At 43.3% G+C, this 13,980-nt stretch overlaps 1 protein-coding gene across 1 annotated transcript in view; it reads right to left on the minus strand.

Moving 5' to 3' along the window:
• LOC145396553 (teneurin-m-like) overlaps window positions 1-13,980 on the minus strand; it is a 1,418,848-nt gene that overhangs the window by 245,352 nt on the left and 1,159,516 nt on the right. Inside the window, exon 34 of the mRNA XM_080269929.1 lies at window positions 10,758-10,866. Within this exon, the coding sequence (XP_080126055.1) occupies window positions 10,758-10,866 (109 nt within the window). The remainder of the gene's footprint in view (window positions 1-10,757; window positions 10,867-13,980) is intronic.

Genomic DNA, 13,980 nt, shown 5'->3' on the forward strand with positions numbered 1-13,980 from the left:
ATTATACAAAATGCAGACAAAAGACACATCCCTAGAGGCAACAGAAAGAGACACAACCCCAACTTCACACCAGAAATTCAAGGCGTCATCAGACAACGGGACACACTGCAACACTCCCCAACACCCCATACACAAGACACCGTACAACAAATACAAGAACTCAGCACTCAAATAAACAATAAAATATCAGAACAGCAAACACTATACTGGAAAAACTACCTCTACACACTTGACCACAAAACAAGCATCAGCAAACTCTACAAAACACTAAACAACATCATACTTTCCAACAGCAACACCACACAATCACACGCTGCCATCACAACAACAGACACCATACCCTCCAACAAACAACAAGCAAACACTCTCATCAATCACTTTTCACAAGTCAGCCATCTAAACCCCCATCCCGAAGACCGACGTATCATCCGACGTAAGAGACAGTTCCCCACAGACCCAGACTAGCACCTTTCACTTACAACCAAATGAAGCACATCATTAACAACCTCAAGCACTCATCTGCCTGTGGACCAGACAACATAAGCAACATTCACCTAAAACACCTTGGACCACAAGGCATACAAGCACTCACCAACATATCAAACTACAGCTACTCACACAACATAATACCCAACATCTGGAAACATGGCAATATCATCACTATCCTTAAACCCAACAAAGACCCCACATTACCCTCCTCACATCGCCCAATCACACTCCTCTGCACCCCCTCTAAAGTCAATGAACGACTGGTACTACAACTAGTCACACCTCACATTGCCCTAGCACAGTCACAACATGGCTTTAGGCCACTACACTCCACAAACACCCTTCTTACAGACCTTACACAGAGAGTTTTCGATGGCATGAATTCAGCTAGGCCACCACACAGAACACTCCTAATCACACTAGATATTAGCAAAGCTTTTGATGCCATCCCCCACCACAACCTCACAAACAAAATACTCAACACAAACATGCACAATAACACAAAAAGATGGCTGGCAAACTACTTAGCAGGCAGATGTGCACAGGTAACATTTGCCGGTCAGTCTTCTAACATCAGAAACTTCATAAACGGCATCCCCCAAGGATCTGTTTTGTTCCCTACACTCTTTATCCAATACATGCACGACGTACCCACACCCCACACACCACAGCTACACATAGCTTCCTAGGCAGATGATATAGCACTTACATGTACGCACCACTCGCTGGCTCAGTGGTAACGTCCTTGCTTAACATCTGGTAGACGGGAGTTCGCACCTCGCTCAGGTTGTGAAAAGTTTCGCTGACGAAGTGGGTGGTTACTGTCCCCCTTGAGCAAGGGGATGGGTGTGTGGGTGTGTGAAGGTCACAGCCCTGCCCTTAGATCGGACTATATGAGCTCTCAGCTCCCTTCTGGGAGGGTAAAATGCTGACTATCACGACCATCAAGTGATCCTGACCGACCCGGTGAATTACCAAAATGCAAACACAGCTGCACACATCATTCAACCTTACCTCAACACACTACATGAATGGTTCACCACAAACATGTTCAAAATAGCCCTAGCCAAATCTACAGTACTCTTCTCACAAACTGGACAGCAGAACACAGTCACATCCCACACCTCACCATAAACAACACCCCCCTACCACACATACACACACACACACACACACACACACACACAAAATCCTTGGTGTAACATACCATACATCATTGTCATTTAAACAACACATCACAAACATTAAAAATAAAATAACACCAAGACTCAGTGCTTTGCGGTCACTTGCCCATACAACATTAGGACACAACAAAGAAACCACCACCACAGTATACAAACAATACATACATTCAGTGATGAATAATGTAAGCCCTGCCTGGGCTTCTAACCTCACCAAGACACACTACAACACTCTACAGACCATACAGAACAAGGATCTAAAAATAATCACAGGCTGCACAGCTACTACACCCACAGACCACCTACATCAGGAAACCAAAGTCCTCAGAGTCAAGGATCACTTAGACATGAGAGGCACCCAGTTTCTTGCTGCAGCCTCCACAAACCCACAACATCCACTACGGTACATGGCAGCACATCCACCCACACCAAGGAACATCAAAACAACACCCAGCACACGATACCATACACAAATACTGTCATCTCTCCCCCTTCGCCCACCACAGACCAGCTTCCAGAAGCATATCCACACTCAAATCACTCGCAGCTCCATTCAGTCACTTAAAGACAACACACAGCAGCGTGCACGGCCTCCTCCTGACATCTACCCTTCTGAATCCTATCTTCCTCGTGAGGACAAGGTCCACCTGGCCAGGCTGAGATGTGGCCACCATCCAGCCCTCTTAAGCTACCAGAAGAGGCTGGATGACTCTGTCGCTGATGCCTGTCCAAGATGCAACACAGCACTCCATACTATTAAGCACATTATGGAAGACTGCATTGAACACAATCACCTACACCAACAACACAACATACACTCTTTGAGAGCTCTGTGGGTAAGCCCAGTCTCCGCCATGGCCTTCCTAAGGGACTCGGGGCTGTTCGGCCAGACTGCCTAAGGAACAATTACTACTACTACAATATTATCTTTACCCCAGTCAAAGATATGAGCCAAGTCAGACATTAGGTGTGCCATAGCCTCATCCATTGTCTGTTGAAGTAACTGCTGGGATGGACGATGTAAGACCCGGATGGAAAGTAGGATGGTGGAATCATCAGGGTATGAGTGGATAGGGTTAGGTGTACTGCTTAAAAGGTCACTGATGAATAAAAGGGAGAGAGCTGGTGATTGGACAGAGCCTTGAGAAACAACATTACTGATAGATCTTGGAGAAGAACAGTGGCCATCTCCAGCAGCAGCTATAGAACAACCAGAAAGGAAGCCAGAGATGAAGGCACAGAGAGAAGGATAGAAACTGTAAGAGGGAAGTTTAGAAATGAAAGTTTTATGCCAGACTCAATCGAAAGCCTTTGAGATGTCAAGCGCAATGGCAAAGCTTTTGCCAAAGTCCCAAAGGGAGGATGCCAGGAGTTTGAGAAGTAGGTGAGAAGACTGCCAGTGGAGCATCCCTGACGGAACCCACACTGACGATCAAAAAGAAGGTTGTGACAGGAAAGATGCCTTAAAATTTTTCTGTTAAGAACAGACTCAAAAACTTTTGAGACACAAGATGCTAACGCAATTGGGCGACAGTCAGAGGGTTGGGATTGGTCACCCTTCTTTTGAACAGGCTGAATGAGAGCAAACTTCCAGCAAGAAGGGAAGATACAAGTTAACAGCCAAAGGCAAAGGAGTTTACCTAGGCAAGGTGTGAGCACAGAAGCACAGTTCCTGAGAACAACAGAAGGGACCCCATCAGGCCCATATGCCTTGTTAGTATGCCAGTGATAGCAGAAAATACATCAGTTGACAAAATTTTAATGTCACCCATGAAGAAGTCAGAGTGGGAAGTGATGGAGGAACAGCACTGGAACTGGCTAAGGTGAAATTGAAGGAGAAAGTCTGAGAAAAAGAAGTCTGCTTTATCAGTAGAAGAAATAGCTACAGAGCCACCAGAGTGGAAAAGAGGAGGGAAGGATGATGAGGTAAAGTTGTTAGAAAGGTTTTTGGCAAGGTGCCAGATGAAGCAGAAAGAATTCGAGTTGGAAAGTTCAAAGCAATTAATAAGGATGAAATCATTTATAGCAGAGTGAAGAACAAACTTAGCACAATTCTGGGCAGAAACATAAAAAAAGATGAGATTCAGGGGTGGGATGGCTCCAGAACCTTTTGTAGACCTATTTGTTGTGAACAGCATTAGAATAAGCATGATTAAACCAAGGTTTCTTTGCATTAGTCGAAGGATTTGAGAAAGCAATGTATGTTTCCATGTCTGAGAGAATAACCTCTGTAATGTTCATGGCACACTTAATGGTTCTCAGTCATGGAAATAATAACCATTCAATGAAAATCAAAGAAGTACTGCCTGAGGGCCTCCCAATCAGCAGCCCCAAATTGTCACAACCGACGTTTCTTTGGAGAGTCCACAGACCGTACTGGAGTGATGGGACAGGTTAAGGTGATAAGGTTGTGGTCAGAGGAGCCCAACAGAGATGAAAGATTAATGGTGTAAGCAGAAGGATTAGTTGTAAGGAAGGGGTCAAGTATGTTGGAACTCTCTCCAAGGCAGTCAAGGATACGGGCAGGGTGCTGTACAAGTTGATCGAGGTCATAAGGAGAGAAAAAATATAGGCTTGTTCACCAGGTGGATCAGTGAAGGATAGCAGAATCAATGGTGGTGGTGAACAATGAAATCTCCTAGAATGGAGATTTCAGAGAAAGGAGAAATGGATAGGATATATTAGATCGTGGAAGACAGTTGAAGAATTTTTCACAGTCAGTGGAATTAGGGGATAAATAAATGACAAAGATATACTGAGTCAGAGAATGACAGGAAAGCCATAGCCAGAGAGCTGAGAATTCAGAAGAATTAAGTCCAGGAATGCGAATGCAAGATAAGTTGTTGTGTACACATTCACAACAGCCACCTTTGGGTTTGACATGAGTATAGAGAAAGTAGTAGGATACAAAGAAGGGTTTGCTATCGGCTGCCTCAGAGAGGTAAGTCTCAATTAAGAGGAGAAGGTGACGTTTAGAGGAGGAGAGGTGGTGCTTGACAGAGAGAAAGTTAGAGGAATGGCTGTGGATGTTGCAGAAATGAAGAAAAAGTGAGTCAGACAGTGGTTCCAGGCATCTCGCTGCGTCATCACCAGGAAAGGGGCGGATGGTGGAGGCATTTGTGGTCCCCCTCCCCCGCGGACTCCGGGGGCTTGATTATGAGATGCCATTTTGGTTAAATTTTGAATAAGAAGTCTAGTGTGTAATGTGCATGTAGTTTGGTGTTGACAGTTAGAGAAACTTGTACTGGAGAGCATGCTCGCCTACTTTCTATGTTACTGAAACAATGAAAAAGTTCAGTAAAAGGGGATGGTCAGGAACTAGTCCTAAGGGCTGATGAAATGGGAGTTCTAGCTCTCCCTGTCATCAGCTTTCCATCTACTTTGTGAGCACCACCCCGCTCAACTGGTGCTACAATCTACCCTCTCAATTAGCAAATCAGCCATGATAAATGAACACCAAGTTTTTAACAGTGTCATACCTCGCATTCCCCTTGATCCCTCTTAACATATCTTTAAAGTACTATGCTCCACAACCACCCTTCTAACAGGGCCAGATTACCAGGTATAGGCAAAATGGGCAACTGCCTACCAGGCCACGGCCTGTCGCAGGCCATACAGACTTCCAGAGTGGAATAAATATATGCTTTGGGCATCCAAATAAGGGCCATAACCTATCAGGCCATCAAAAAAGGCCATTATAGGTCATGCCAAAATTTCACTGGAAGTAATGGAAGAAAGAGACCTATATGTTGCAGACCAACCATCCGCGCTGCCTGCCAGGGCAGAGCAAGGTTAATCCAGCCCTGCTTACTAACCGACCTCCACAACTTGCTCTCAATATAACTTTAAAGCAATACACTCCACAAACAGCTTACTAACCAACCATACACATCATTCATCTGACAGTACCAGCTCCACAAGACCTACAAAACATACAGTGCACTCCTTGCAACAAAAGACATTAATTAACATTTGATGTCATCCTCCAATGTAAACTAATCAACAAATCTATAACACAGAACTGGATCATGAATGTTGGCTTGCTAACTATTTATCTGGAAGATATGCATACGTTACACTCCTAGAAAGTCATCATGAACATGAAATTTCCCTAACAACGTTCCACAGGACTCTGTTCTTGCATCTACACTTTTCAATCAATATATTCATGATATCCCAACATCCCAACCACTCAGAAACATTGCCTCATATGCAGATGATATTGCCATAACATCCACATATCACATCATAGCCTCAGTCTGCATGCTGTAACAAGACCTCCTAACACATTTCAAGCACAAGTCACGACTCCTGCCAAATCCACCACCATACTCATACATCCCACAATGTACCTGCATCACACACACACTCCACTAAGATCCCAGGAGTGACATGACATTAAACTCACATTCGAAGACAATATACGGTATAGTGATCCCACAGTTATCTCATATAACTGGTACTGAGCCATGTGTGTGACACTTGCACTAACGAAAACACAGAACCTAAAGGATTAATCCTAACTGGTGCCAGGCACCCCACTTGTAAACTCAAATTTTCCCCTTACAGTAATTTATAAATACACACATACTGTTATGGTAAATATCAGAAATGCATATAGGCATGGTTAGGTTAGTAGAAAGTGATGAAATGAGCACAATAAGGAAGAGACACATACCACAGACAGACATGAGATGGGCTTGAGGAAAGGGGTTCTGAGGGTACGAGATGGAGAAATTGTGGTTTCCACCACCTGGAATTAACTCCTCAAGTGGGGTCTTATCTTTGAATCCCTGAAAGCTATCAGAAAACACAGATACTGCACCACTGTTTTCAGCAGAAACTAGCTCAGGTGTGTATTAATAAGGCTTTTTAGCTGAAAAAAGTACGATAATGGCAGTAGTGCGGATTTTCATCTTCAGTGATAATGAAAGCCAATATTACCAAGAGTGGAATGACCAAGGGATGACTGCATAAGGCATCAAGAGACAGTGCACTCCAGGAATCAACACACTCAGGGAACTTGCAAAGGCAGACCGAGCAACAAAAAGAAACTCTCCCTACTCTACAAACTATATATCGGATCAGCAACAACCTGTGACTCCCCACTGGGCCCTCATCCAGCACTACAACATCTTGCAGACCATACAGAACAATGCTCTATGCATCAACACTGGTTGCACCAATACTACTCCCATAGCTCACTTATACTCTGAAATTAATGTCCTCCCTATCAGAAAACACTGTATATTGATATGAGACGCACACAGGTCTACATGGTAGCCTGCGATAACACAACACCCCCATCATTATATGACAGAGTCACACGATACAACTAAGTACACAAAGCAATCACCACACAAACATTACCATACCTGCTTCAACAATATTCCACCGCAAGACATTTTATCAGTAGGAAATGAAGAAACATCAACATACTTATTTCACACATAGGACAATACACCTTGATCAGAACAATGTATTTTATGCTCCCCTTCCTGATATTCAACTATCACAGGTATCCTTAACTCAGAGTGTGCAACTTACCCAGTATAATTCAATTATGGGGGCATTCAACCTACCTCATATGAACTTTCTCAAAGAAGTGGCATCACCCAGTTATTATGGAATGTTGGGCTACTGTATATATTATCTCCCATTCACATCCCCTAGGTTTAGCCCCCAAAAAAGTAACAGTAGCTACTATGCATGAAATTTATGCACTTTGTGACTCATTTATCATGGCATTTGCACCCAGGGAAGAAACAAACTTGTCAAGAAAAAATGGTTTTGGGATGATTAATGCAAGACTGACAGTGGCTAACGAATGAGAAAAAGATGAAATAAATTACCAAAAATTGCATCTCACACCCAAGTTATGGCTTACTGAACTAACTGGCAACTCACTAAGGCTTTGAAAGGAGTCCCACTCATACTGCTGACAGTCCTGCCAAATGAGAAATTTCAGACCATAATAATTCCATAACTATGAGTAAGCTTTTAATTTCATTTCCAAGACAGTGATGTACAGTCGTGTTCATGAATAATCACCTATCCTCCAGTACCCCATGCCTCAGGCTGGCCCCTTTCTGCATGGCAAGTCACAGTGGAGTAAGAGGGGATCAGAGGAAGGGACCAGAGAAAGAAAGGAAGGTGGATGGGGGTACGAGTGCTGGCTCGGGGTGGAGTGTGGGAGGGGAGGGAAGATAAGTAGGGAGGGAGAATGAAATGCGATGTGGTAGGCACATTGTCTATTTTCTTTCATTAAGAACATGATATAAAGGAGTTATTATTTGGTAGATAATGCTGTATTACACTTTGTATGGCAGCATCAGATAACAAGCTGTAGATAGGTGATGATATCAAGGGTTGGCTCTTGAGAGAGATATGCTGGTAACAGATCAAACCTTAGTGTAGAGGCAGATATTTGTGTTAATCTGTGTATTTTGACTTTGGGTGCAGAATAGAATCTGGATTCCTTTGACTTCCATAATGTCTGTGTAAGAAACATCCTCAATCTTTACATGTAAATAATTTTTAGAACTAAATATCATAAGCAAACTCTGACATGGCTGTGTCCCAGTAAATATGATCATCCCCTTGGTATACACTCCCTCTATACAGTCAATATCATGTCAAATATTTTATGGTATCTCTATATGAAAAGGCTATTTAAAATCTATCTATCTATCTACGGTATAGCTCAACGCCCTAATCCCGCAAAGGGTGGCCGCAGACAAAATGCCTCCAAGTCGCTCTGTCACCCACCATTTGACTACCCTCCCCCCAACTCACCCCCCCTTCCCTCATATACCACTCATCTCCATCCCTCCACCTCATCCTCAGTCTACCCCTCCCTCTCCCTCCCTCCACCTCACCTACATACACCCTCTTGTCAGTCTTTCATTCTCCATTCTCTCCATATGTCCAAACCACCTCATTGTATTTCTCCTAATCTTCTCAACCACATCCACATCCACCCCACAATGTTCCTTCACTTCTTCATTTGTCAACCTGTCCCTCCACGTCACTCCACATGCTCCTCTCAAGTAGCTCATTTCCACTGCTCTCACTCTTGACTTGTTCCCCTCTTGCATAAAAGGTAAATAAATTTGATGTCTGTGCACATGGGTGGATATAATAACTATATCTCTCATAATCTGTTAGCAGGAAAATGAAACAAAATCCTACCCAAACTCCCAATGTCTACCAACACTGGTCAAGCCAAAGCAACCAGGAAAGCCTTAGTAAGTAGTCCAATGGCCTCCTGCCTGCATAACCTCTTGCAGTCTTTGCAGCACTGAGGAAACAATGTTGCTGATGGTTTGCTGGTTTCGTCTGAACACCTCATCCTTGGTGTGCTGGAGGAGGCAGGCCAGCCCGTATTTGCTCTTTCTCTGGCTTCCAAGCATTGATAATCTGGGTCCAAACAGTCTCAATGGCTCTGAACTGATGTTTGATCTGTCACGTCAGTATTTTTCTCTCATGAGCCAGCCCTTGATATCACCACCTATCTAAAGCTTGTCATCTGATGCCACTATGTAAGGTCTAATGCAGCATTATCTACCAAATATTAACCCTTTATATCATGCCCTGAATGAAAGAAAATAAATAATGTGACCACCACTTGGCACTTCATTCTCCCTCCCCTACCTACCCTCCCTCCCCTCGCTTACTCCACCCCCACACCAGCGCTCGTCCCCCCAGCCACCTTCCCTTCTGGGGTACCAGATGATAGGTGATTATTTATGACCACAACTGTACAATAGAAGTTATTTTAAAATGGTCACTAAATTGGCAATATAGCCTTACCAAAGCTTATTTTGCAACCTCCCTCCTAGCAATCCACAGGTTAAATAGAGTTGACTGAGGTTACCTAGCTAGGCTTAGATTAGGACATCACCATCCCCTCCACAGTTACCAATTTACCTTTGGAGTGGGTGGAACCACAGATGACCCATGTCCCATTTGCTGAAGAGTCTCACAGAACAAAACACCCATAAAGGAGCACTGCACAGAGCATGTCCTACTAAGATGCAAACACAGTATCAACAGTGTAGGAAGCCTATGGGATGACCCTACAGGGATAGATTCTTACACTCAAACTTCAATTAATGGGGGGCTGAGTAGCGTGATTTTAAAGTTACACAGCCACCTACTCTGCAACAAAGCTCGAGTAACACGGGGCTCGTTTCAATGTTACATGGTTCATTCTCAAGAAGTAATGTCATGCACCTGGCTCACTGCGATGGCTACTCAGGAATGAGCAGACCATAGTGTGACCATCATTCAGGGTGGAGGTAGGCCATACATGGACATGTTTAATGCCAGGGGCAATACCTATCAACAGCATCTCATCACCCAATTTCTTCAAGCCAGGTGGAAGGCACCTCCACAACAGCAAGAACCCTCCACCTCCGATGACTTTGTCCACGATGATATATCTTCATCAGATGATGAGGTCAGTTCTATTGTCTTAGGTTTGGACTTCGAAGGATTTGACTTGAATAACAAAGGTAGGGGTGCAGGAGTAGCAACATCTCAACAGTGACAACATCATCAGTAGTGGGGGGTGGGAGAAGAGTGCTGAGGAGATATGCAACATCAACATACCAGTAGGCAGCCTGACTTTAGTTATGATTATGTTAATGTTAATGTTTTTTAACTGTCATATGTTGTTATGGTAAAAACATGATGGTGAATGTCAGTCAAGGTCTTTTATGTGGGGTAGAGTGGGCAGATGGGGGAAAAGTGGAACTTCTGGAAAGTGGCCAGACGATGTTGTGCAGGTATACATGTAAACATACTGTTTGAGTAACACAGTTTTGAGTACCACGGCCCATGTCCAGGCTATATTTACTGCGTTAACTGAGGCTTGGGCATATTTCTGTTGATAAATATGTTGGTCAGGCAGAGGGGGTTGAACAACAACAAAAACAACTAACAGATATACATATTCTGGCTGTTTCCTGCTTTAGTAGGATGGTGCCTCAAAAGCAGGACAGGGTAACCTCATTAGCTCATATCTAACTAATACTGTAGTCAATAATGGCGCAGAACATGTGAAAACACATTATATTAAAATACCTTGTGGAGAGAAGGCAATAGACTGAGGATTAAGGAGTAGAGCAGTGCGTGACGCATCTGGTGGGTCATGAGGTGGTGTAGGACAGTTCAGTGATCGACCACTCAGCACCTGTTTGGCAGAAACAGATTGAAATGTAACACCCTTTTCAGTTCTAAATATCATTTACATACTGATTAAAGTCATATGATACTAGCCAAAATATGACATAAATTCACCACTGTACTAAAGGGTGTAATACAGAAGATTTGCAGTGTTTCATGAGGTAACTCTTAAGATGAATAAAATAACATGGCTATGGTCACAACAAGAAAATTAATAATAAATGTCACTGAACTTCTGGGGAGGGAGTTAATTACATTCATGATTAATAAATGAATACATTTGAATATAAAAAACAAGTCAAATATTCATTTACCAGAAATGGATGTTAAAGAAATGACCAGTTGTTTTGGTATCCACTCTTTCACTGGTCAGGTGATCATTATCACTACAGTACTTATTCAATTTTCATCATCATCACTTGCATCATCTACAAGGTGTGATTAAAACTTCAAATATGGTCTCACCAATGTGCAATGAGTGGCCAATGCTTTGGGCCACTGGTTGTCATACATCAGCCACTCTTACAGTTGTCAAATATTACCATACAAAACAAAGTCACACATCAAACACTGTAGCAAGGGCAAAATTAAGGTTTTGTGATCCACCCACCACTGATTATTCACGACCCAGTTTGTTTCACACAGCCTCTAAGATGATTAAATAAAGCATCATGAAATACATAAGGGAAAAGGAGGGTTGGTTTACCATCAATATGAAGACCTTGATGTGAAAAAGGGCACTGCGCATGGAGGTTTCGAGCGAACTGCAAGAAGGTACTAATATGTTAATGCCCAGGATGACAATTATAAGTGTGAATTTTGGCTTGACATGAGTGTCAAAATTTAAAAACAAGAGAAGTAGATTTGGGGGTTAAGCTGTCACTCTGGAGGTAATATTTGACACCACTCATTTATCATTCCAGAATATGCGTGTTTTCCCAGTATAGTGTGAATGCCTGTGGATGATCCTTGAGATCAAAGGTTATTATTATGCTTCCTGTCACAAGTAGGAAGAGGTGGAGATACCTCCCATGCTCAGTCAATACTCTATTACATGCCACATGTACAGCTGCCTGTCTGACTCTTGTCTGTCACCATGGAGGGCTCAGTCAATTTTTTTTCTTTCAACCTCTTACACTCACTCAGTCCCTTCACCTGATTTCCTCTGTTTCTTTTTCATTGTTGTACAAAGGCTAGATATGTAATACTTAAGAAAGTTAAGCAACAGCCACCACTGACCCCAGGTGGTACTATCATAAGAGTGAAGTGTGGCTAAAAGCTTGGTAACCAGCCAGACAATCAGCACTCTTAGGTAGGAAACTCAGCCTCAAGTAAATAAAGTCTAAGTCCAAGCAGAGAAAAACTATCTATCTATCTATCTATTGCCAGACGCCTCAATCCCGTTCGGGGTGGCCACAAACAAATTGCCTCCACGTCGCCCTGTCCCCCGCCATTTCACTGCCCTGCTCCCAACTCACACCCCCCTCTCTCATATACCTCTCCACTCCATCCCTCCATCTCATCCTCAGCTTCCCCCTCCCTCTTCCCCCCTCCACCTCACTCACATACACTCTCTTCATCAGTCTCTCACCCTCCATCCTCTCCACATGGCCAAACCACCTCAGTGTATTCCTCCTAACGCTTCCCATCACATCCACATCAACACCACAACGCTCCTTTATATCCTCATTTGTCAGCCTGTCTCTCCATGTGACTCCACAGGCTCCTCTTAAATAACTCATTTCCACTGCTCTCACTATTGACTTGTGTCCTTCCAGCAACGTCCAAGCTTCACTTCCATACGTTAGAGTTGGTATCACAATACTGTACTGTCATGTAGTAACTCTTTCACATCCATGCTCACTTCCCTGCTTCTTATCACTGCTTTCAAGGAACCAGCAACCTTTCTTCCCTGCTGTACCCTTTCAAGCACTTCACCCTCCAAACCTCCATCCTTACTCATCACACTACCCAAGTACTTAAACGTACTCACATTTTCCAATTCCTCACCATCCAACCTCGCTGTACATTCACTGACTTCACCTCTCTCAAAGACCATCACTTTACTCTTCCCTACATTCACTTTTAGATTCCATTTCTTACACACTCTCCCAAACTCATCCACCAAGCCTTGCAGCTCCCCTTAGTTTTCACTCAACAACACAGTATCATCTGCAAACAACAGTACAGGGAGTTTCCAAACACTACCCTCTCTCACTAGGGCCACTCCAACATCCACTGCCCTACCTTGTACCTTTTTTATTACCCCATCCATGTACAGATTGAACAACCATGGAGACATGACACATCCCTGTTTCAACCCAATCTTCAAAGAGAAAAATTCACGCAGTTCACCATCCTAACGCACTGCAGCCTTCGCACCATCGTACATACTCTTCATAGCATTCAACAACTTCCCATCTACTCCATATATTCTTAATACTTTCCACAATCCTTGTCTATTCACCCTGTCATATGCTTTCTCCAAATCCATGAAAGCCGCATACAACTTTTTTCCCTTCTCCAGAAACTTTTCCACTAAAGATCTAAGAATGAATATCTGATCTACACAACCTCTTCCCTTCCTAAAGCCCCCTGTTCTTCTCCAACTAATTCCTCTGTTCTTTCTTTAACTCTGCCAGTAAGTATCCTACCATACACTTTCCCTATTATACTAAGAAGACAAATGCCCCTATGATTACCACACACTTCTTTTTCCCCTTTTCCTTTGTACAAGGGAATAATTATACCTGACTTCCAATCCTCCGGGACTCAACCTTCCTCCCAGGCCAATCTGCACATCTTCCACATCCATTCTACTACTATCTCTCCCCCATGCTTCAGCATTTCACCACACACTCCATCAATTCCTGGGGCTTTCCCCAATTTAACTTTCTTCATTGCTTCCACAATTTCTATCCTACTGATTTCTCCCTGTCTTCTCCCTCCTTCTCCCAGCCATTCCCCAGCCACTTATACTCGCATTACTTCAATCCTCTATGTTCAACAATTCCTTAAAGTGTTCTCTCCATCTGCTCACTTTTTCTCCCTTCTCCACTAGTAATCTACCATTTTTATTTTTCACTCCCCTGCTAACTTCACTTCCACCCTGTCTTACTCT

Source organism: Coenobita brevimanus, chromosome 38 (assembly GCF_032717465.1).
Source record: "Coenobita brevimanus isolate Jiangsu-jjx chromosome 38, ASM3271746v2, whole genome shotgun sequence".
NCBI classification, from domain to species: Eukaryota; Metazoa; Arthropoda; class Malacostraca; order Decapoda; family Coenobitidae; genus Coenobita; species Coenobita brevimanus.